Source organism: Haliotis rufescens, unplaced genomic scaffold (assembly GCF_023055435.1).
Source record: "Haliotis rufescens isolate VD_foot unplaced genomic scaffold, xgHalRufe1.0.p SCAF_9, whole genome shotgun sequence".
NCBI classification, from domain to species: Eukaryota; Metazoa; Mollusca; class Gastropoda; order Lepetellida; family Haliotidae; genus Haliotis; species Haliotis rufescens.
This window is the reverse complement of record NW_025964383.1, coordinates 44,297,606-44,324,568: the sequence shown is the minus strand read 5'-3', so window position 1 is coordinate 44,324,568 and position 26,963 is coordinate 44,297,606. Positions and strand designations below refer to the sequence as shown.

The following is a 26,963-nucleotide window of genomic DNA, read 5'->3' as shown; positions in this document are numbered from 1 at the left end:
GTGGCCTGTATGTAAACAAGTGTTGATAGCATGAACAACGCCGCATACGGAGAAGATACGATACTTAATACGACAATCATTGGATACTAGGACATATGTTGACCTAGATTCACCTCAATGTGAACATAACTGAATTAGTAAAGCATAGTATTTATAAACATAACTGATTGTCATTTACAAATATTAGATCCGGGAAACTGTCTACAACGAGAATGACAGGTATTCAGAGTCAGTGTCAAACTGATGCTGTAAAAAAACAACAGGGGAGAGATGACTAACCCTTGGCGAATTCAAACTGCACAATTTTCCAGCATACATACATTTCTAATTCGAACGGCGCATTGTCATGTACATGTCAGTAAACTTGCGTTTAGGCCAATGGTATGTGGCAACAACCGCGTGCTTGACGGTGCTTGGCGGGACTCCATGTATTCTGTCTTTGGTTTGGGAGAACGCAGAAACAAGGTCATGGGTTGAGCGAACTGAGGGAATATTTATGGAGCAAGTGAAAACAGTGACACGGAGGCGTTACCTTGGAGAGAATGCCATCTTGTACAATAAGACCATTGATGCCAAGGTCATTTCCTAAAAAGCATTAGCTCTGGTAACTTTCCCTCCGGATCCAGAATACTTCCACGTGTGCACAAGAACTGTCGCCCTTGTTGGCGCTTAGTTGGTTCGGATTTCTAACGTATCCTTCCTTTTCAAAAGATGACATTATTTATACGTAAAAGCAAACATATCTGTTACTATCTTCGTATTTACACATTGTGATTGTGAGAGTGAATTAGGTTTTACGCCGCTTTGAAAGCAATCCAGTTATATCAAGGCGTGAAACCCACGAACACGGGTATAGTGCTGACAAACACAGAAACGTTATCCAGTTGAACCAACGATCATAGGATTCTGGCGTTTCCAAGGGACGCAATTCTGCACAGCGATTTTGGGGGACACATTATTTTCAAATGCATTGTATTGTTCTCGTTATCGATAAAGATTTAAAAGCGTGATAATTTTTTTTTTATTAAAGTCGACATTTCTCGTTCATTTTCACTTGCGCTCTCGTGACTTATTAGGGGCGGTCGGGTAGCCTAGTGGTTAGAGCGTTCGCTCGTCAGCCGAAGATCCGGGTTCGATTCCCGACATGGGTACAATGTGTGAAGCCCATTTCTCGTGTCCCCCGCCGTGATATTGCTGGAATATTGCTAAAAGCGGCGTAAAACCATACTCACTCTCGTGACTACACCATTCCACTGACCATCGGAACCTGATCTGAAGCCCATCTGATCCCAATTTTGCAAACATTTCAGCGTTCCGATGAGTTCCGATGAAAATTCACACGAAATCTTTTTTAGGGTCCCCATTTTCCGTAAAATCCGATAGAGATCCAACATTGATCGGGGTAATAGGATGAAAGACTGGTAGCGGCCCGATGTCTGTCCGCCATTTTCATCGGCGACGACAGATTGATCCGATTGCGGTCGGATTGTAATTCGAGGGTGGGCTGACACTAAACTGACACTTCCAACACTCTTCCGACACCAATCCGACACATCAGTTACTATTCGTAGGGTAATCGGACACTGACCCAATACTGGTCGGATTTGTCACCAAACGGCAGTCGAGTATAAAAGCGGGCTGCACCTCCTGCAATACTCGACATGGATCCACTTCTTCGCAACGCTGCAGCCCTAGGCTGTGTTTTTATGCTCCAGCAACAAACTATGCACCAAGATGCAGGGAGAGCCGTGTGGCTGAGCATTGATTGGGGCCTGAATAGGCCTATTCAGGCCCCAATCACTTCTCAGCCACACGGCTGCATCTGCATCTTCAGGAGGAGGCACAGAGGAGTCTTCTGGCACATGAGATTGTTGAGGAGTGCTTGGAGATCTCTTCTTTGCCTTCTGTCCTCCAACATTTCTGTTCTTTCTTGGAGCCATCTTCAGGATCTTGGTGCTGTAGTGTCCGATGAAAATCTGTGAAGTGAGTGTCGGCTGACCCTCCTTTCGTAGTCCGTTGGCCGTCAGATGTCACCGCTATGTGTCGGATGTGAGGCTATAGCTGATCCAGAGGATGTGATGATCGTTTGCGACCACAATCACCCTCCCCCATCCTAATTCTGACACGTGTTCACTGCCTTCATCCTGCTTCCCATCTTCCCGAGGTAAGAGCGACCACTTGCCTTTTTCTCAAAGTCTAACGTTTGTGTAGAAACTAGGCTTAAATACAGGATTGGATACAGGCTAGTGGATACACTTGCCTCCGGAAGATGCCCGCTTCCCTGTTTCAAACTCCAGCACATTTGGGATAGGGTATTAATGGATTAGGATATAGTCTGTGTCAAACTTTGTTAATATTATCAGAGTGGTGGTTTGTCACAGACAACTAAGACAAACAGTGTAAAATATATATGTTTATAAAACATACTAAAGCATACAATAAGCTAGTCAGGTCATTGTCAATGTATATGAATTATATATTATGCACATATATGCAAAGATGGCATTTCCAGCACGATCAGCCAAAGAAATTTTGCACAGCTGTGTGATGACCCATTTGTTACAACAGCTTGTGATATCTGTGTGGGTCGCACCAGGAATTCATTAAGTCGGGATACTCCTGTAGCATCGTTCATCCAGTATGGTTCAAACAAATCACCGTGTACGAACAATGTGGGGGACATAAATATATATATGACGGGCGGGATATCCATACATACATGTTTTCTTGTGATTTGGAATTGAAATTGATTTGCTTGTATTTACAATATAAAAATACTTTCTATATGGTATTCGGTAATTATCCGGGATTTGATTTCGATACATAAATCATGAATCTGGTAGCCTAATTCTAAATGTAGCCTGGTAACTGAGCCTCGGTTAACAAGAGACTGGTCTTCTTGCTCTGTGTACAGCTAGTTTTCAGACGATTTCTTCTGGTTCTGGTTGAAATCGCTCTGTCTTGTAGTCACTGAGTCTTTAAAACTTCACTGTTGTCAAATGGACGTCGTCTAACAAACCTTAATAACGCTGCATCTTCACACCTAGGTGTCCTGCGAGGCTGACCTGGGTGTGGCTTGGTCATTGTTGGTATTTGGTTGTTGGTACTTCATTGGTATTTCTGTACTAAACTTGCAATTGCGATATGGTGACGTCCAAGCTTGTAAAGTCCGATTCCTGCATCATTCAATGACCGCCATGTTAACTCCTTCAAGCAATCTAGGACGCGCCATGACACTACTTTGTAATGAGCATGCAGGTGTTGAGGAAGGTACTGTGCTTCACGTGCAGTATGTGACAACATTAAGCCTTGGTTATGGTATGGAGTGAGAAAAGGGCCATTAAAATCTATTGAAACAAAGTTGCGTGAACTTTAATGACAGTTGGATAGACGCAATCATATTGCTAACACTCCAATTGTTTGAGTATGGGTACTAAATCGTCCCATAGTTTTCCTTGAAAGGTTCCCATCCCATAGTTAAACAAGAGCGGTCACCCTCCCACAGTATAGCACAGTACAGTGAATATCATTTGAAGATTACTTTGGGGCATCAACTTTATCGAACTTTGTTTAAATTTGGAGAAAGTCCTCAAGACTTCACATGCGAAAATAATCGCGAGATTTCGAACATTCTCCTATACGTATATGGATACAACTTACTCATTTCAAAACTTATTCCGAGTCATTATGATTTGGGTGGTGCTTAATTAATTTCCAGGCGCAATAAACGCTTTAAAAGCTTTACTGGGGACATGAATTGTCATAACCTGGATTGAACAACTTTTGAGTAAATGTCGTAGGCCACTCGGTTAAATCGTCGCAAGAATAGAACGCTCGATTGTACCTCAAATAATGACACCAAAGCCTGGAGCTTTGACTTATGGAAAGTTGATGTCATCAGGCTTGTCATACAGTCTTGAGGAGAATTTTTCGTCACTCTGAATCTTTATGCATAGATCCACATACGAAACAGATCAGTCGATCTCACTGGTCTTGTTTATTTGTTGTTTTGGTGGGTAGATCAGGGGAAGGGAATTGGCTACCAGACCGTTATTGAACGAGATCAGACAGGAAATATGTGTAAGTGATTGCATATAATATGTTCTAAAAGTAACGTACAGCATGCATTGTACCTACCCAATAAACGCAGTGATCCACTTACTGCTTGTGTACAAGAAGTCCTGCCTATGCCAGCTACTGTTTTGTATAACTGTATAACGGGGCTTTCCGTTTTATACGCACAAACATTCTTTATTGGAACAGGTCATTCACGGGTTACCGGCCTAAATCTTGTAAGCGACATGTTTGGAAATAAATACTTATTCTATCCTGTACAATTGCCTTTAGATATTACAGCACTTACATGGTGTGCAGGAGACAAGTGTAAGCAGATTAATATCGATAACTCCCTACTTTGTCAGACAGTGTCTCCTAGTATAAGGTGCACCATTGTCCTCTAGGTAACAGTCATCACATCAATGCTCTTTGTGAATATACAGTCACAGCAAAAGGTCAGCGTTCGAACAAGCGTTCCTAAGGAATAACTCCCAAGCGTGCAATAACGCATTGTGTGCTGTCATTCTGGACAGTGTTGACCTCTATATGTACCTTGGTTAAAGGAGATATACACACATGATATCAACCAGCTGATATATACTTAATGGCTTAAAGAAAGTATGCTACCATGTTTGATGAGGGCTAAAAATCAAAGAAGAAATGGTTATTCGATGGGGGTGAATTTGAAGCGGATATCATGGTTTTGGACTTGCAATGTTTCAGCAACTGTTTTCAGCCTGGTAACGGTTTAATAAAGTTTGTACTTGTGTGATCAAATATAATTTTCAAGTGCATACTTTCTTTTGCCAGGCAGTGTATCTTGTTCGTTTAGGTTTTGTTTTCTATTGTTATTTAATTGTTTATTGTTATTATACATTATGGCGACATTCCGTCTAAGCTATGTAATAAAAATCGCAAATGATTCGACAAAAAAGTATCTGAAAGTATTTTTGATGATATGAAAAAACGCAAGATAATAGCATGTTTTATTTTTTGTGGCCAAGACATTTTGCTCCAAGGGACATTGTTTGTTTAGTAACCTGATACCCCATGTCCAGTGTTGGTCAAGACATTATTAATACGTGTACTGAACGTTATTACTCTCAGACATCAGGTTCAACATGGTGTCGTGTTCAGAACATGAACGACGGGTGTCCCACCCAGAGATTTCGTATGATTATGGGAATGGTTTGTCGATTTTATTTATTCAAATACAGCCGCACTCCCCAACTTCATCCGTACGTGATTCTCCACTCACAACAAACGCCCGAAACACAAGTTCGACTTGAGGTTAGGTGAAATGAGGTTTAACGTCGCGTTCATGATTTTTGCACTTACATATTGACGTACATGCACGTGTGTGCGTGCATGCGTGCGTGCGTGCGCGGCTGCTTCTACTAGTCCGGACTAATGCCGATTTTATAGTGCTAGCCCACTGAGATACATCGTCGCAGTTTAACATGAATACCCCACTCAGACACTGTATACTGACTCAGAGAGGACCCGTCCTTTTGTATCCCCTCAGTGCAAAGCGCCAGGCAGGGTAACAACAAGTACCATTTGTTAACGTCTTTTGAAATGACGCGGCCAGGGATCGAACACCCCAACTTCCGCTATGCGTGCACATGCTCTGTCCTCTAGACCACGTAGGCAGCAGTTAACATCTCATAGCTGAAGACAAAATCGTGATATTATCACACATAACGACGGCTTATATCAACATGCTCCTCGAGAGATCAAATCGCTTAATTACAAAAGAAGCGCATTTGGCAGGGGTAAATGAATGGCTTACAAAACGGGCTTCTGGTTCACAGATTTTGCATAAAGTACACATATTCACATATTGAGTTGGAAAATGCAATTGAACACGTCTTCCCCAGCAAAGTATTTTCACAGACCCTGTGACGTATTTTATTATCATCTATCGGTCTAAAACGAGTGTGTGTGTGTCGCAATCATGGCGCCGTTCATCAAAGGCTCGAACCCCCGATCTTCCGCTCCCCGGGTCGACGCTCTACCACTACACCACGAGGCGATTTCAGTTCGCCTTAAAGAGATTCTACTGTCTATCAACAGTGATTAAAGTATATTCTCTAGTTTGTTTATTGTGACTACTGTTCGAATAATGACTTCGGTAAAACAAATGTTGTCGTTCTGTGTTTCTTCTCAAAGCGGACACCGTTGGTACAGTTAAGTCGACGCAATTCAGAGTTGTCTCCCTGCGCATGCCAGGATCCTATGATTGTTGGTTCGAATCCCAGATTATTACCATTGGTTTGTCAGCACCATAACAGTTGGTTTCTCAAATATTATAAACGTCTGTAACCTGCATTATTTTTAGCTTTCCTCTCACATTAATCCGAACAATGTGATAAAACTGAAATATTATACTCATCCTCGGAGATAATCTGACATTCGAACCCCAGCAAAACTTGCAACAGCCCGCACAGTATGCTCTTTCTGGTATCAATCTCTCTCAGCTGTTCAGCCCTGGTTAATATCGATCCATTTCTCTCTATGATACGCAACTCAACCATCAAACCGATATTCCATATCAGCGCTTGTATACAAACAAAACCGCGCGAGCTCTCCCACATACACACATACTCCGCTGTGGCCATGGTCGAGCGACTCTTGTGTACGACACATGCCGTAACTCCCAGATTTCCTGGTCAACACACATAACTGAATCTCAGTGTGTCTATTTATCAACGTCCTGTTCCAAGCCTCACTCTGCTATACAACCGCCAAGTTGTAGTCACACCCCATTTAACAGAGTCTCTCAGTCACCTGACTCGCTTGACTGAAATCGAAATGTAGCGAGCCCAGACTAGATATTTCTGGTTTCAGCTGGTTTGGTTCTCAGTAACCCAAGAAGCCTTCCACACGCAACAATAATCCCTTCATCGCCAGAGCGGACGTGCGGACCGAGCTGACAGACAGGTAGAGTTACTATATTTTGTATGCAACGCTATTTCACACAACTGTCAATTAGCTGATGATCATAACATGTTAGTCCGGGACACTGTAGACTACACACCAGGTAATGTCTCCTAATTATAAGTCTTTCGAGTAGGGCGCAATTTTGCAATGATATACAGGAGAGAGGGCTAGCATATCATTATCATCAGCTACTTGACAGTTGTATACATATATATTTTATATATATGTTTCAATTGCAATAACTTGCAGATCCTATTTGCCTAGTTGAGCAATTCAGTCAATGTTGATAAACATATAATTCACTTTGTTGATCTATGTGTAGTAAAACGTTTAACTTTAATAGGTTCATTTTGAAAACGTCTGATAGAGAATTGTCACTTTTGTAGATATACACTGTGGTCGCTTTGCTGATAAACAGCTATTAGAGAATAGAGTGAGTCAGTTACGTTTCACCCCTTCTGCATTTTCGCAGCCATATCGAGATTACTTTACTTGGTAAGTAAAGACCACAGTTTATGCATAAACCAACCAGATCAAAATTAAAACAAATAAATATTCAGTTATCGAAAACGCCTGGTGTCATCACTGTGAGAACGATGCAAAATTCCTGCCTGGGGTATCAAGTTTTCCTATGATTGTGGAATTGGATTTGTTGCTTTTATTTGGATAGTATAACTTTGAACCAGGATAGTGACCTGCAACCATCTTGTTACCTCATTCACCACCGATTACACCACTTTATACACCACCGAGAATACATCACCGAGTACATCACCGAATACATCATCTTATACACCACCGAGAATACATCACCGAATACATCATCTTATACACCACCGAGAATACATCACCGAATACACCACCTTATACACCACCGAGAATACACCACCGAATACACCATCTTATACACCACCGAGAATACATCACCGAATACACCATCTTATACACCACCGAGAATACATCACCGAATACATCATCTTATACACCACCGAATACACCACCGATTACACCACTTTATACACCACCGAGAATACACAACCGATTACACCACCGAGAATACATCACCGAATACATCATCTTATACACCACCGAGAATACATCACCGAATACACCACCGATTACACCACTTTATCCGGTTCACCCAATTATGTTTCTAGGTTTGTCAGCACCATACCCGTGCTCGTGGGTTTCACCGAAGTGGTAAACGTCTGAGACCTGCATCACTTCGGGCTTTCCTCCCACATTAAGCTGACACGCCGTGATATAACTGGAATACTTTTAAAAGCGGCGTTAAACCCAACTCACTCACTCACTCACTACACCACTTTATGCACCACCGAGAATACATCACCGAATACACCACCGAGAATACATCACTGAATATACCACCGAATACATAATCTTATACACCACCGAGAATACATCACCGAATACACCACCTTATACACCACCGAGAATACATCACCGAATACATCATCTTATACACCACCGAGAATACACCACCGAATACATCATCTTAAACACCACCGAGAATACACCACCGAATACATCATCTTATACACCACCGAGAATACATCACCGAATACATCATCTTATACACCACCGAGAATACATCACCGAATACATCATCTTATACACCACCGAGAATACATCACCGAATACATCATCTTAAACACCACCGAGAATACATCACCGAATACATCATCTTATACACCACCGAGAATACATCACCGAATACATCATCTTATACACCACCGAGAATACATCACCGAATACATCATCTTATACACCGCCGAGAATACATCACCGAATACACCACCGAATACATCATCTTATACACCACCGAGAATACATCACCGAATACACCACCTTATACACCACCGAGAATACATCACCGAATACACCACCGAATACATCATCTTACTAGGGAGAAGTACAATGAGCATTATTGTGTCAGCGGGAGTGAATTATTATCTTCGTACAGAATGTGTACTAAAGATACCAAATTGCTTGAATTGCAATTTTACTTACATAATCATAATATTAATATCAAGAAATAATTGATATAAATGATACTAGTAGATGATGATATCTGTTCCTGAAGCGGGAAGATGTATTTGTAAATAACGTGTTGTTAATTTGTTGAAAATACCTTGAATTGGAACATGTCATGAAATATAAATTGAGATATCTCAGTCACTTTATTTGTTTTTAATCCAAGGTTATATTTATGTAATCATCATTAATAGTGATAACCATTAATACCAAATATACTGAATATACTAAATACTTCAAAACAGGTGAGTCATTACACGAGTTGAATATATAGAGGTTATCACGCGAGTGTGTTTGGGGATGGTTAATATCCTGCATTAGGAATAAACATTGTATTTAGCGAGCCTTGGCGAAGAATCCTTCTGCTCGTCATTTCGTGATATACAAATACTAGTATTTATCATATAATGGGTAGGTTTCTCGGCAGATAAAGCCAACGGATAAAAACGATATCCGTTGGGGTCATATGCGGATAGAGATGCAAATATCAAAGGTCAAGTAGGAACTACTTTCACTGTTTATAAACAAACATGGCCTCGCCCTCGTCATTCGGCAATCGAGTTAGAATTAACCATCGGGAATCTGGATAAACTACAGGGATAATTGCTATCATTATTAAAAGAACAGTCTAATATACTTAAAATCAGTGTCTAACTGTGACGTAGCTAAGGCATTTTATAAGTTTTGGCAACTTTGGAGATATAAATTTCGAAACAATTTTGGTTGCATTAGGAATAAACACTATGTATTTAGCTCGCCAAGGCTCGCTAAATACAACGTTTATTCCTAATGCAGGATATTTACCATCCCCAAACACACTCGCGTGATAACCTCTATTTATTATATACTTCAGTGTGAAAGACCATCCATAATTAATATGTCTTGTCAATGTGGAACTAACGTACGAGAAGGACGTCAATAGTTTGTGTTTGGGTTTGCCACCTAGGATAAAGGGAGACAATTTAAGAGGAGTTAACTCTTGTATGACAATAGTTTCGTTCACTGCAGTGAAATATCAAGTGTTATATTCACTGCAATGAAAATATCACTTTTCTCAACGACACAAAACTCAGTCTTTCACACTGAATTACTGTATGTAATTTATATAAGAAATTGCGGTATTTCCCTCCCCCTCGTGTCGTAAACATAGTGTGACATGAACACTCATATAATACCCTCTATGTAACACTAATTCATCTAAATGCATACCGAGAAAATAGTTATGCTTGTCAAAATAGCTAAGTGCAAGTGAACCGTATATACTTGAAACTTGTATAGAGAAAAAAATGACAAACGTTATCAAGACGTTTATCGCCTGTATTCAGTTCACCTGGTACCTTCTGTCTCTAACGAACACAACTGTTTCTTTAATAATGCATGGCTGGTTTTATTATACCGATTGTTTGCGCGAGTCATCACTGACAATAAGGCCACAGGTGGGCATAAAAAACCCAATTAGTAATAATTACTGATAATAATTACAAGAAATATACGAAATTTCGTATTTATTTTATTCAAATATCCATGAAATTGATTGTACGGTTATCATATACATTAATAGCGGGTAACAGAGCGTATGGCTTCACTGGTTCTTTAGATTGAACGTGCAATGTGTTGCCCAAAGTATCTTGCTTATTTGACGTTTTTTAGAATTTTGGACGGCAGCCACGCAAGCACTGGATGAACATACATGTCTAATTGCTTGTCTTTGACAAATTGTAGCATCCAAACTGGAATGCGTTCTAGATTTATCATTCTACATTGTATTTAACCAATGATCTTTTACAAGAATGATCTTGTATTGATTCGTGAAGAACCCTTGGCCTACAGGCAACTCTAGAATGCAGAAACTTGTTATCGATCAGAACCAAATTGCCACTGAATCCTTGCACTATTTCACCACTGTCCCGTCATTGCCAACGCTCACGATACAGAAGGTCAATGAACTGTTTTAACTATTTGCATTCTACATAAGCCAGAAAAATGAAGCCGGGGACTATTTTGTTCGTGTAAGAGATATCTTGGTAGTATATCGTAACACTGAAACTGTATACTCTTTTTTACTAAACCCTACAGCCCCCGGGCTTGCAAAACACCTTGACCTTGTTGTTTTGTTTTGGTTTGGTTTGTTGTTAACGCCGCACTCTGCAATAGTCCAGGGCGATAAAATCTTCCCCAATACCAGCTTATACTGCCGCAACAAAGGGGCGGAACGCATGTCTGGTCATATATACAATTATGCTCATATTTGATATGCGATAGTGTGCCGCCCACTGGTGTTTTCTCGGGGGGATTCATGTCAACTGAATTAATATGACCAGTTAATCCGAATCTGGCTTCCACGGGATATATCGCTTGGGCGAAATCACGCGATATCCCCGCCAATGATATTGAACCACTCGGTCACCATGACGTAACAATCACATGACATCACTAGTCTCTCTGCCACTTAAGGGGCACGGGTGGCCGAGTCGTTTAAGGCGCCGCGATTCGCTGTGCAGAGTTGCGTCCCTTGGACACGCCAGACACCTATGATTGTTGGTTCGAATCCCGGTTCGCCCCGATTATGTTTCTAGGTTTGTCAGCACCATACCCGTGCTCGTGGGTTTCACCGAAGTGGTAAACGTCTGAGACCTGCATCACTTCGGGCTTTCCTCCCACATTAAGCTGACACGCCGTGATATAACTGGAATACTTTTAAAAGCGGCGTTAAACCCAACTCACTCTCTCTGAAGTTGATAAGCTATACTACTTACTCGCAAGACACTGGTTATTACTGTTTACAAACTGAAAAGTTGGAAGAATGGTTTTGGATGCTAAATAGAATTTTACCGGTGTGTCTTTTGATATCTAATATATCAATACTCGTCCACAAAGGTTTAAATTCCTACTCAAGACTCAGAGTTTAAAAGTGTATGACTCATGTTTATATATTTGTTAACTGGGCTGAGATTTTCAATCTCTTTGGAGATATATTAAGAGGATGTTCCTAAAATTAATGTTTGCCGCCATCGAGACTCATGAATATATACATGTAACTGTTTCTATATTTTCTTCCATTTGCTGAACATGAAGTTAGACATTGGATGCTAAATTTCCTGTGGATACATACCGAAGATGCTTTACAATTCTTATGCGTACAGATAACGTTATTGAATTCAAAACTTCACATTAAAATCATTTTCAAGGTAAATGTTTTGATTAAGAAACTACAAATATATTTATCATATACACATATCTAGCTTGGCACGTATGACTGATGTGTTACATCCAACCTTCACTGATGCATGTATTGTATCGTGTATTACATGTATTGTGCGATATGTATGCTTGCCAATCCCTTATCATATTTGCGTGTAAATAATTAAATTTTCGTTGTGTTCATGGAAATTCCTGCATTCTGATTAGCTGAATTGGTCACGTGTTATTGCATTCATTTCCCAATGAATGTAAAAAATTAAGCCACGCCCACCGCGGCGCACTACTTTTATCACTTCGGAATGTCGGGGAATCCCAATATTACAGTCGAGGGAATTCCCTTTCTGCTCACGTGTATCGTCATGCACAGGACATTTAGCGACTTTCATGCATATTCATTGTCCAAACTACCCTTTGAAACCGAAGGCCGAGAATGAATGAAACAGCAAACGTGCAGGCTCGCTCGCCTGTTTTTTTCCCGCTCGCCCCGGTTCAACTTTCATGTCTTCGGGTTTCATTTATAACTAGCATTTCTCCAACTGTGATTTACCGTAATCAGGGAAGTAATGTTTGAATCACGCAGTAAATGACCATGTTATTTGAAACTGCCGCCTTCTCTCGGACATATTTCTTCCGGTTCGTTACAGTCTGATTGTTGCAGTTCTTTTCGCCTCTTGCCTTAATTGACAGGTCAAATGAACATTGTTTTAATCCCACTCTCCGTTGATTGGCTACTGACTGTGTAGGCGTGTCAAGTTATGTGCATAAATTAAACGATCACCTGATTCATGTCACGCCACTGTATGTATTCGTACACCTGGAATGTTTATCAATGTCGTCATTTTTGTCTGTTTTGATATATGCAACTGTTTTGGGTTAAACTATTGTAGATAAAACATGTTTTACGTTGTCGAATTTAATTATAAGCATTGACTGTGTTATTTTTTCGGTTCATTGAGGTATGAATCGAAAAGCCGATGTGCAAACTTTTGTAAGAATCCGCTACGCGGATTCATACAGTTTGCATATCGGCTTTTCGATTCATACCTCAATGAACCGAAAAAAATACACAGTCAATCCTTAAATAATAGGTTTAAATAACACGGTGATTCGCACGATTTGCTCTCAGTCATGAGATAATATGAACAGGTGGTTTGTTGCAAATAAGCTCGCTACTAATACCGCGTATACTGGACTATCTGTTTCCGTCACATTCAACGGAAGCTCGTTTAATTTATTTGTCTCTAAATTCCTCGTAAAAACATACTTTGATGACGTCATGGATTCCACAATGAAGTGATAACACTAATTTTTATCGTCAATGCAATATTTTAAATAGTTATTTAGAGTGACGAGTTTACTTTGACCTAAACAATGCATATTCATTTACTGATAAGCCGCTCTTATAACAATGATACGAAACATACCAATCGATGATATCAACAACGTAGATGCAATCACTATCAAAGATGCTTTATTTACTCCTCTGACAGGCGAGGATATCTTAGTGCCAATTTTATCAATTGTGGTTCCTCCCTATAACGCTATGGTTGCTGGGGACGCCGAGTCAGCGATAATTTTTAACAGAAGCAGCCGCGTTGCTTCAAGTCGTGTATATAGGTTATACTTAGAGAACCCAACCCAAGCCTGCTGGACTTTGCCCAAGCGTGAAAACAGACACAAGGCCACAGAGGTGAAGTGTTAAGCACTGTGGCTTAAAGGTACGTGAGGTGAGATGAAATGGGGTTTTACGTCGCGTTAAAAATGATTTCACTTACATATCGACTTGCGTGGATGTGTGTGGCTAGTTGTACTAACAGTACTTTAATGGCGGTTTTATGGTGCTAGTCCACTGAGATACCTCTTTAACATTGATACCCCACTCAGACACAGTATACTGACCAATCAGTCATACCGTGTCAGCTTAACGTGGGAGGAAAGCCCGAAGTGATGCAGGTCTAAGACGTTTACCACCTCGGGGAAACCCACGGGCACGGGTATGGTGCTGACAAACCTAGAAACATAATCGGGGCGAACCGGAATTCGAACCCACAATCATAGGTTTCTGGTGTGCCCAAGGGACGCAACTCTGCGCAGCGAATCGCGGCGCCTTAGACGACTGGGCCACCCGTGCCCCCACTGAGAACATGAAATTCATTTGAAACATCCGATGTCATGTACTGGAGATAACGATCTGTGTCACAAAAAACGTTCACTCAAAACATTTACGCTAGCTTTTAATGTCATGAAACACAACACACAGCTTGATCAAACAAACGCCAACCGGGCGTGACGGCGTTCCTGCCAAGCTTGTCAATAACTAATACATGCCAAGCACTGCATGTTGAATACATCAACATAACGTGCATGGACATTTGGCGGTGATGATGACATTTGTATTAGCCCTACACCCGTGGTGGAGATACATGGCGGCATTGAGGGGGCACGGGTGGCACAGTCGTCTCAGGCGCCGCGGTCCGCTGAACTGATTTGCGTCCCTTGGGCCCACCAGAAGCCCATGATTGTGGGTTCGAATCCCGTAGTTTCACCGAAGTGGTGAACGTCTGAGACCTGCATCTCTTCAGACTTTCCTCGCACATTAAGCTGACACGCCGTGATATAACTGGAATACTCTTCAGAGCGGCGTTAAACCCAACTCACTCACTCATTCATGACGGTATTGTAGCATAATAAGATAAAAAATACTGCGTTTTCAAAGTAGAGCTAGGTGACCTGTAGATTTAACCGCTCTCAATCGAATTTGGAACCAGACGAGGATGTTTAATTCCATTCTACCATGACTCTTTGGTGTGAGAAAATATATTGAGTGAAGCGTGCCCAGTATCTTGAGTGGGTTGTCAATCAGAATTTACGGAATCACCGACAGCAGCCTTTAAACAAAATTATACACTCTGTGGACTGTATTGGTAATGGATGCCATCGATGGGCTGGCTACGCTCACAGTTTCCCGAAGACCTGGTATCATCAATATTTGATAGTGATTCATAAACACATGCTCATAATATAGTCGGAATCGAATTATCGACTCTGCTAATCTTGTCAACATGGAAAGGGTGTTGTCCCTTTTTATTCAAAGATAAGCAATTGCCTAATTAACAATCTCATCAAAATCAGATCTTAGTTCTCGCTGCCGCTAAATAAAGATCTGAGGACATCCCATTACGGGTCACGTCAGACCGACCAGTCGGTAACTCTGACCGACCAATGGAATTACTGACAAGAAGTCGACATTAGCCAATCAGAAGGCAGCTTTCTCGTGCCTTACGGCACTAATTTCAAATTGGCGACTACGCTTCGAAACATATTTTGACAAATTCTCGCTTAAAAAATTGAAACCTGAACAAGATAACATTCTCGATTTGCTAATATATGGTCTATATTGTATATATTTAGTCGTTAAGCCCGTAACTATCGTTCGGAATACCCCGTAGTTTTCGAGGTTGCATGATGAGAAATCACATTCTGAGTGTCATTTTCTTGATCTGGTAAGCGACGCTCTGATTGGTCGGATGAAAGGTCGTTCTGACGTGACCCATAATGGGATGTCCTCAGATCTTTGTTTAGCGGTAGCGAGAACTAAGATATGATTTTAATTAGATTGCCTTATTAAATGTGTAAAGTGTTAATTTAGCCGTGAGTGTGTGTCGCATCGGTACTGTGTGTTCGGTTTAGCCCACGTGACATACGTTAAGGGTCGTGAGCAAAATAGTGCGTGTATGCAGAGGATCATCTTGTCCGACCCAGCATGATGTATGACCGTACTAATAGATCTGACTATTACATGACAGGCCTGCCACACAGCCAGAATCTTTGCATTTGTGATCACTCGTGTCATTCCGGGACAGCTTCGCGTGGCCAATTTATCAACTTGGTTCAGTCTTCGCGAAAACGGGCAAGGAGGAAAACCTAGTCAACTTGAAATAATTTTTGAAGTTTATACGGTTGCCATTGCAAACCACATGTTATTCACTGTGATGCAACAAGGGTAATTGTCAACATGGTATGTGCCTAGATACAAACTTGACTCTAAACAACGCAATTTCGGGAGGGATTCTTTGACCAACTTACTTGTAGTCTTACGCGCATTCTGATTGGTTTGTCGTGTTTTTAAACATGACATTGGTGATAGGGGCACGAGTTCTTGCAGGTCACGGAAAGGGGCGATGGTTGACCAACACCAACTCAGCTTTCAGCAGAGAGGTGTATTTCTTATAATTCTGGAAAAAATTATCGTTTTTATTCATGTATGTGAAAAGGCAACTTTACGCGTGCAATGTAACAACCCAAGTTTGAATCAATTCATTTAACGCAAGCTGATGCAAACTCATTGTATATCTATCTGGAAGTAAATAATTTGGGACGGTCAGGTATTCTAGTGGTTAAAGCATTTGGTCGTCACGCCCCGGGCCCGGGTTCGATACAATGTGGATACAAAGTGTTAAACCCATTATGCTCAGTTTACTTTCAAGGGCTAACGACCTCATTTCTCTGCCTGACTTAGAGTAGACATGCGTCACAACTGCACAGCCTTTTCTTATGTCTTTATGCAAACGTTGTGCACACAAGCTCGTGAAATATTAAGAACAGTCTGCTTGATGTGCGAGGAAAGCAAAATACAGTAAACTACGTTTATAACGAACTGACGGATATAACGAATTTATTTTTTGTCCCGGTCATTTGCTGTACATATGCTGTATATGCTTATAATAAACTACGGTTATAACGAACTTAAATTAATGGTCCCTTTGGGTTCGTTATAACCGTAGTGGGGGCAAGGGTGGCCCAGTCGTCTAAGGCGCCGCGATTCGCTGTGCAGAGTTGCGTCCCTTGGGCACGCCAGAAACCTATGATTGTGGGTTCGAATCCCGGTTCGCCCCGACTATGTTTCTAGGTTTGTCAGCACCATACCCGTGCTCGTTGGTTTCACCGAAGTTGTAAACTTCTGAGACCTGCATCACTTCGGGCTTTCCTCCCACATTAAGCTGACACGTCGCGATATAACTGGAATACTGTTAAAAGCGTCGTTAAACCCAACTCACTCACTCACTATAACCGTAGTTTATTGTTTACTACTTAAAAGCAGCTTAAAAACACTTCTTTCGTATGATTATTATCTGTCACGCCATGCTATGGTGTTCCTCAACTTCTTTTGATCAGTATATGATGCTGTTTGTAGACATTTACCTCTTTTTGACCTCAGAAACCAAGATCAGTTAGATTCGACTCCTGAATCCAGGAAGGGGTTCAACTACTTAAACAACGCGGACACCAATGCCCCCTATGCTAAGCCTATTTCGTATAAATATCATCGATGTTAGTTATTTATTTATTTTTCTACTTTTTTAAGGCCATGACGTACTCTTCCGACATTGACCGAGGATGGGCGTGGCTAGTGGTTGCTTCCTCCTTCCTCACCCACACGTTGACGTATGGTGTTGCGTGGTCAACAGGGGTCTACAACACCATCTTCATCGACGCCTTCGGTGACAGCAAGACTGTGACTGCGTGGGCGGGATCGTTGACGACAGCCTCGATGTATGCCGCAGGTAAGGCTAAATCAGCAGCATACTGTTCACGACACTCTTTTGGACTGATCTGAAATCCTAGCACTAACTCTTAACATGTGAATGTCTGCGGTTGATTATGTCATTGTAGCACTTGAATTTCAAACATGAATTATGTGACGAAGAAATCACGAGATTCTGTTGTTTCTGGTCCTGGCACCAGCGAGCCCCGAAGAGGCGAGTTGACTCCTCTTCCTGGATCAACAGTGAGTGATTTCTCCATCTTAAACCACGTTATGGTTGACTTGTGTTTGTTTAATTTTGCATAATGAACTAACGTTGGATCAGTTTTACTTGGTCAAGTTTTGTTCAGAATGGCCTGTGAATTCGGAATTAACCTCAACAACAATAGTGTGGCATCATCATACTGGTATAATATTTGGAGAATTATAACAGTTAGTATTCTTGAGGGGCAACATATTATATGATAGGAGCCCCTTGATAAGATTGAAACATTTCTTTATTAACTTTTATATATGTCTATGCTTTACAAATCAGCTTGACCTTTTATCTGATAATCACACTTCTTATGATCATCTGTAAACTACGTCATCATCAAATGTCATGTTGTAAAGCATCCCTTATTTCCTACTCTAAACAATATGTTTATGGGCAAAAAGTCATTAAGAGATTGTTATACAATATTATGCATTATGTACTAACATTTACGTATATAGCGAAGATTCAAATATTGAATTTGACTTTTTCAGCCGACCACAAGCAGACGACCGGGGAAACAATCTTTTGCTCTTTTCGCAAAGGTGGTTTCCTACGAAGCGTGAGACACTCTCTCATCTGTTTTCCTCTCTGTCTTCTTTGCAGGGGCAGCTGGATAAGAACACATCCATCATGGTCACGCAGATCTTCTTCAGATGCACGAGCCAATCAGAAATAAGCATCGGGGTATATGACCAATCAGAAAGCCTCTTACAGATTTGGTTTAAGTACCAAGACTCCTTGACAGACGAGTCTGGAGTGATAGGTGAAGTGACGGTTTTCTTCTGATTATAACAATGCATGCTGGGAAGGATGTCATGTTGACCGGATAGTCAGGCCTCTCGATCCACTGTGTTTCAGGTCCTCTTGCTAGCGTTCTCACCAACAAGTTCGGGTGTCGCCCGATCGTGATAGCGGGCGGGGCCCTAAGCGGAGCAGGCCTCATGCTGAGCTACTTTGCTCCCAACATCTACTGCCTCTACTTTTCGTTCGGAATCATGACTGGTATGTTCAGGTCTACAGCATGTAGAGATAGTTATCATATTCCTCCATCTCTATCTGTGTTGCATTCGGTTTCAATAATACCACTCCATTACGCCATCGACCAGTGAAATAACCAGACTCCTGCACCTAAATTTATCTATGTCTTTTGAGACTTGATAATGTGTCACAGGCTTCCCCTACGGTAGAAAGTGTACTGTACGCTTGTCTTGACCTCTCTATAATACACAAATGGTTCACTTGTACACCTGTCACAACCATCCATGATAAATACATACTTGACTGGTTTTGATAAGCCTGTAGTACAATGTGCATTTTCAACAAATATTTTAATGATGTGCGTTTGAACCGTCGATTGTGATCCTGGGCGAAGAATTTCTTTTCAAATATTTTCTTAAACAAAAAACATTTCTAGGAATACCACTTTGCCCAACCACCCCTGCCGTGCACACACACACACACACACACACACACACACACACACACACACACACACACACACACACACACACACACACACACACACACAAACACACACACAAACACACACACACACACACAAAAACACACACACAAAAAAACACAAACACATCAGAGTCACAAACACACGTACAAACACACCAGCCCCACACTGAGACACACACAAACACAACACAGTCGTACACACACACACACACACACACACACACACACACACACACACCAGTGTCACACACAGAAACACACATCACACAAACATACACATCATATAAACACACACATCACTCAAACATGCATATGATATAAACACACACACACACACAAACACACCAGAGTCACACCCAAACACACATCGCAGTCACACAAAAAACGCAAATACACACACACATACAAAGAAATGAACAAACACAGACACAAACTCACAAATCACAGTCACAAACACACACACGTACAAACACATCAGGCATACACTGAGACACACACAAGCGCAACACAGTCACACACACAGACATATCAGAGTCACACACATACACAATCACACACATCACACAAACACACACATCACACAAACATACACATCACACAAACGCACCAGAGTCACACACACACGCATCACAGTCACACAAAAGACTCAAACACACTCACACAAACACAGACGACAACTTCCTGCGTCCTTTATGTGGACTGCGATGACATTAGCGTGACACAAGTGTTGACATACTGCTTCATAGCATGAGATCTGCACAAATATCTTGAACGTAACCTTCAGTGGAGAAACACAAGGGACACTGTTATGTTTACTAAAGAAATACGTTTTGCGAGATACGTTTAAATAGGATGAATTACGACTGATGAGTTCAGAAACTCCCTTCTGACGCAACCGGGTCACCCGTTACGTTTGGTCGGACTCAGTGACAATACTTATTTTATTTACGTTCATGCTACTCCTTTACTGTTTGATGTTCTAAGCTAGGTTGTGCAGTTCATTCTAATCTGGCAGATGCCTCGTGAGGTGAAAGTAGCCTGCCAGAACATCAGTCTTTAGTGAGGAATAGCGTCTGTAATACGATCCACAACTTCAACTGCATGTCACCTGGGACATTGTCTATGTATAGTTATCTCAAGGGACTGTGCAACACAACAGCGTCTTCTGTTTCATCCACGCCGTGTATAGATACCTGACGGGTCCATGAGACACAACAGCGTCTTCTGTTTCATAAACACCGTGTATAGATACCTCACGGGTCCATGAGCCACAACAGCGTCTTCTGTTTCATAAACACCGTGTATAGATACCTCACGGGTCCACGAAACACAACAGCGTCTTCTGTTTCATGAACACCGTGTGTAGATACCTCACGGGTCCATGAGACACAACAGCGTCTTCTGTTTCATAAACACGGTGTATAGTTACCTCACGGGTCCATGAGACACAACAGCGTCTTCTGTTTCATGAACACCGTGTATAGATACCTCACGGGTCCATGAAACACAACAGCGTCTTCTGTTTCAAAAACACTGTGTATAGTTACCTCACGGGTCCATGAGACACAACAGCGTCTTCTGTTTCATAAACACCGTGTATAGATACCTCACGGGTCCATGAAACACAACAGCGTCTTCTGTTTCATAAACACTGTGTATAGATACCTCACGGGTCCACGAAACACAACAGCGTCTTCTGTTTCATAAACACCGTGTATAGATACCTCACGGGTCCATGAGCCACAACAGCGTCTTCTGTTTCATAAACACCGTGTATAGATACCTCACGGGTCCATGAGACACAACAGCGTCTTCTGTTTCATAAACACCGTGTATAGATACCTCACGGGTCCACGAAACACAACAGCGTCTTCTGTTTCATGAACACCGTGTGTAGATACCTCACGGGTCCATGAGACACAACAGCGTCTTCTGTTTCATAAACACCGTGTATAGATACCTCACGGGTCCACGAAACACAACAGCGTCTTCTGTTTCATAAACACTGTGTATAGATACCTCACGGGTCCATGAGACACAACAGCGTCTTCTGTTTCATCCACACTGTGTATAGATACCTCACGGGTCCATGAAACACAACAGCGTCTTCTGTTTCATAAACACTGTGTATAGTTACCTCACGGGTCCACGAAACACAACAGCGTCTTCTGTTTCATAAACACCGTGTATAGATACCTCACGGGTCCATGAAACACAACAGCGTCTTCTGTTTCATAAACACCGTGTATAGATACCTCACGGGTCCATGAGACACAACAGCGTCTTCTGTTTCATAAACACCGTTTATAGATACCTCACGGGTCCACGAAACACAACAGCGTCTTCTGTTTCATGAACACCGTGTGTAGATACCTCACGGGTCCATGAGACACAACAGCGTCTTCTGTTTCATAAACACCGTGTATAGATACCTCACGGGTCCATGAAACACAACAGCGTCTTCTGTTTCATAAACACTGTGTATAGATACCTCACGGGTCCATGAGACACAACAGCGTCTTCTGTTTCATCCACACTGTGTATAGATACCTCACGGGTCCATGAAACACAACAGCGTCTTCTGTTTCATAAACACTGTGTATAGTTACCTCACGGGTCCACGAAACACAACAGCGTCTTCTGTTTCATAAACACCGTGTATAGATACCTCACGGGTCCATGAAACACAACAGCGTCTTCTGTTTCATAAACACCGTGTATAGATACCTCACGGGTCCATGAGACACAACAGCGTCTTCTGTTTCATAAACACCGTGTATAGATACCTCACGGGTCCATGAAACACAACAGCGTCTTCTGTTTCATAAACACCGTGTATAGATACCTCACGGGTCCACGAGACACAACAGCGTCTTCTGTTTCATAAACACCGTGTATAGATACCTCACGGGTCCATGAAACACAACAGCGTCTTCTGTTTCATAAACACCGTGTATAGTTACCTCACGGGTCCATGAAACACAACAGCGTCTTCTGGTTCATAAACACCGTGTATAGATACCTCACGGGTCCATGAGACACAACAGCGTCTTCTGGTTCATGAACACCCTAGATATCATTGGATATATATTATTATTTGGTGCGTGCGGTATGGCAGTTGTATAGCCCAATGTATTCGAACTTGCGGTTGCTGTTCATGAAGCCAGATGGCGTTCACATCTGTCATGCAGGTTATTGATACCCATGTATAATATAATGGACGTTTGTAAAGCCGTGTTTCATATTCAGCACTCAATAACACTTAGCCAGAGTGGCCAGGGCGAAGGGGCAGTGGTAATGGCTGTTCGATATGGATCCTGTGTCGGCAGTATTAACGTGTAGATTCTATATGATTACAATGATCGTTGGGGTGGGGTGGGGGTTGCTGGTGGGGGGGGGGGGGGGGGGGGTGTGTGTGTGTTATCCGCTGGATGATGTACACTGGGAGGCTTACCAACATGCTTGGCTTATGTATTGATGTGTAGTGACATCGCTGACCCGCTGTCACCATGTTATAACACACGTGAGTGAATGTCTTGACAATTTAATAATACCAGTAACACCAACAACGACAACATGACAGCCTGAATATTCGTCGGGATGTTTGGGGTTGGTTGGACGCCGAACGGGAATACGTGAGAGAGAGAGAGAGAGAGAGAGAGAGAGAGAGAGAGAGAGAGAGAGAGAGAGAGAGAGAGAGAGAGAGAGAGAGAGAGAGAGAGAGAGAGATAAGAGAGAGATGGAGAGACGGAGATGGTGATTTAGAGAGAGGGAGAAAGAGTGGGAGAGATAGTGAATGAGAGAGAGGGAGAGACGGATATGGTTAATGAGAGAGAGAGGGAGAAAGAGTGGGAGAGATAGTGAATGAGAGAGAGGGAGAGACGGAGATAGTGAATTAGAGAGAGGGAGCAGGAGAGTGACAGAAGGAGAAAGAGTGGGAGAGATAGTGAATGAGAGAGAGGGAGAGACGGATATAGTGAATTAGAGAGAGGGAGCAGGAGAGTGAGAGAAGGAGAAAGAGTGGGAGAGATAGTGAATGAGAGAGAGGGAGAGACGGAGATAGTGAATGAGAGAGAGCGAGAGTGAGAGAGAGAGACAGAGAACCAGAGAGAGACAGATGACACCATGATATATAACCCAAGTCCTGCCCACGACGACTTCTCACAACTCACTCAGTCACTGTCTACTGAAACTAGACTATTTATGTTAATGTCTAGAAGGACAAAAGACACTGACACTGTAACGCACTCAGTGATATGTCTGAGTATAAGTGAACTGGTAAAGTAGGTTGCAAAAAGCACGCGTTAGTCTTGTTTAGCTGGAGACACTATTAACATGTGTACTGCATACCACAGCGGGCTATGGTACGGCGGAATCCTTGCATTGATTGACTGACTGACTGGTTGTCCCGAGCACAGTTGTGGACATTATGTAATGTATGTAGCACGTCCACAAAGAGTGCTCATGTTGGAATCTAGGCTGAACCTTGAACCTCGTGTACTAAATGGTGTACAACCGCAGAGACACTTGCGGATATACGTGGGCTGAAAATGGATGTTGGTATTTGGGTCTGTATGCGATTCATTAAGAGACTGAGTTCCTGCGCCAGTGCATTTGAACATCCACTTACGTGACTTTTCTATCTCAGTTATTTTCTATGAACAACGGGCAGGATAAGAAGTGCACACCCCTACCCTCCCTGCCTCACCCCTAACCCTCCCTGCCGCACCCCTTACCCTCCCTGCCTCACCCCTTACCCTCCCTGCCGCACCCCTAACCCTCCCTGCCTCACCCCTTACCCTCCCTGCCACACACCTACCCTCCCTGCCTCACCCCTAACCCTCCCTGCCTCACCCCCACCCTCCCTTCCTCACCCCCACCCTCCCTGCCTCACCCCTTACCCTCCCTGCCTCACCCCACCCTCCCTGCCTCACCCCTTACCCTCCCTGCCTCACCCCCACCCTCCCTGCCGCACCCCCACCCTCCCTGCCTCACCCCTTACCCTCCCTGCCTCACCCCTTACCCTCCCTGCCTCACCCCTTACCCTCCCTGCCGCACCCCCACCCTCCCTGCCTCACCCCTTACCCTCCCTGCCTCACCCCTTACCTCTCTGCCGCACCCCTTACCCTCCCTGCCTCACCCCTTACCCTCCCTGCCGCACCCCTAACCCTCCCTGCCTCACCCCTTACCCTCCCTGCCACACACCTACCCTCCCTGCCTCACCCCTAACCCTCCCTGCCTCACCCCCACCCTCCCTTCCTCACCCCCACCCTCCCTGCCTCACCCCTTACCCTCCCTGCCTCACCCCACCCTCCCTGCCTCACCCCTTACCCTCCCTGCCTCACCCCCACCCTCCCTGCCGCACCCCCACCCTCCCTGCCTCACCCCTTACCCTCCCTGCCTCACCCCTTACCCTCCCTGCCACACACCTACCCTCCCTGCCTCACCCCTAACCCTCCCTGCCTCACCCCCACCCTCCCTGCCTCACCCCTTACCCTCCCTGCCTCACCCCTTACCCTCTCTGCCGCACCCCTTACCCTCCCTGCCTCACCCCTTACCCTCCCTGCCGCACCCCCACGCCCTACCCCGGCCATTCCTCCGTCATTTTACACTCAACTCTCATCACCCATCTCCAACTCATGAAGTAATAAAATTACTTTAGCATCATCGTACATCAAGTATGGTTCATACAAAATACCGTGGAATATCAAGTTCAAACCTCCTCCCCCTTCCTATACCCGCTGCTCTTCTCCACCCCTCTTCTCTCTCCCCTAAAATCCTACATACCATTCCCACAATCAATACCTCCTTAAGGGGGCACGATTATGTTTCTCGGTTTGTCAGCACCATACCCGTGCTCGTGGGTTTCACCGAAGTGGTAAACGTCTGAGACCTGCATCACTTCGGGCTTTCCTCCCACATTAAGCTGACACGCCGTGATATAACTGGAATACTGTTAAAAGCGGTGTTAAAACCAACTTACTTACTTACTCAATACCTCCTTAAAGTCCCCCCTCTGTACTCTTGTACACGACCCTGAAGTCTTGCTGCACTGGACATAAAACAATACTCACTCAGCAACTCACTGTAACGATGCCGCCCTCTGGTATTATAGGGGCGGTCGGGTAGCCTAGTGGTTAAAGCGTTCGCTCGTCACGCCGAAGACCCGGGTTCGATTCCCGACATGGGTACAATGTGTGAAGCCCATTTCTGGTGTCCCCCGCCGTGATATTGCTGGAATATTGCTAAAAGCGGCGTAAAACCATACTCACTCACTCTGGTATTATACAACAAAGGGTATTATAAACATTTCGTTTCGTATTATCACAATCACATTTACCTCTGTGTATATGGCATATACTTACTTACTGACCCTTTAATTAAAAACCAAGGTCATAACAGCCCGTGCAACACAACATTTATCAATAACCGACACTGACAGCTGTCAGCTTGGGCTAAACAGCTCGTGTTTTCAAAGAGCCTCGCGTGACAGCGTGACCTAGTTGCTGTGACATTATTTTAACGCTGCCAACATTCGTGGTGGCCCGTGGTCCTGTGCACAGCGCACAGGTAAAAAATCAGGTGAAGTTAGGTAACGTCGGTCGCGGAGAGGAGTTGGATGGGTGACCGCGTTTCGGCGTCTTGCCTCTTGGACGACTGTTCGAAATGTACCTCTGTTCACCAGCAGTGAATGGGTACCCGGTAGGATGAGATGGCAATGTGGTTGTTAACCTTCTTGCGCCTAACTGACACCCTTGGGTTGTATACTCCCCAGGGAGTTGAGAATGATTCTTGAGTGCACACTGATCCAGTGACCGGGGTTATATTAGCACTTTGAGCATGTTTCTGAGAGGTGTGGAAATATGCACAATATAAATGGCCTATTGTTATTATTTCTGCCCTTGCCCTTGACCACTGATCCAGTGATGGGGGTAATAATAGCGCTTTGAGCATGCCCCTGTTATTATTTCTGACCTTGGCCTTGATTCTTGAGCGCAAACTGATCCAGTGATCGGGGTAATAATAGCACTACTTTGAGCATGCCTCTGTTATTATTTCTGACCTTGACCTTGACCTAATATTGACGCTTGCCGTCCGTTAAGTGTTCGTTTCACTTTACTCGTGAAGCCGTGACTATCAGCTGTCAGACTTACCATGACGGCCATTTAACCTCAATCCAGTCTCATAATAACAACAGGATCTTTTTCTCCGACACGATATCCCTCAGCGTGAATATCTAAGCACATCTCCATTGACGTCGCGTCAGGTGATATTTCTAGTCAGCCAACCAGCCTAAAGGTTTCTAAGTTCTCAGATTTCTGAACGCGGCGTTCAAACAAACATATCTGATTTCTGTATCTCGAAAAGAAAAATCAAGCCTAGCTATGTTGTGGGAAGTATCGTATCAGAGTCAATACATGATATAGTCCACAAGCAACACTG

At 43.2% G+C, this 26,963-nt stretch overlaps 1 protein-coding gene across 4 annotated transcripts in view; it reads left to right on the top strand.

Moving 5' to 3' along the window:
- The first annotated feature begins 2,148 nt into the window (after positions 1–2,148).
- LOC124145145 (monocarboxylate transporter 13-like) overlaps positions 2,149–26,963 on the top strand; it is a 36,498-nt gene continuing 11,683 nt past the window's right edge. For 2 of the 4 annotated variants that reach the window (XM_048390620.1, XM_046514831.2), the window contains exons 1-3: positions 6,663–6,999; positions 17,621–17,819; positions 18,915–19,058. In XM_048390620.1, the coding sequence (XP_048246577.1) occupies positions 17,624–17,819; positions 18,915–19,058 (340 nt within the window). In that variant the 5' untranslated portion in view covers positions 6,663–6,999; positions 17,621–17,623. Of the gene's footprint in view, positions 2,165–6,662; positions 7,000–17,620; positions 17,820–18,659; positions 18,820–18,914; positions 19,059–26,963 lie in introns of those variants that run through there. The other 2 variants (XM_048390619.1, XM_046514832.2) reach the window with 2 other exon arrangements.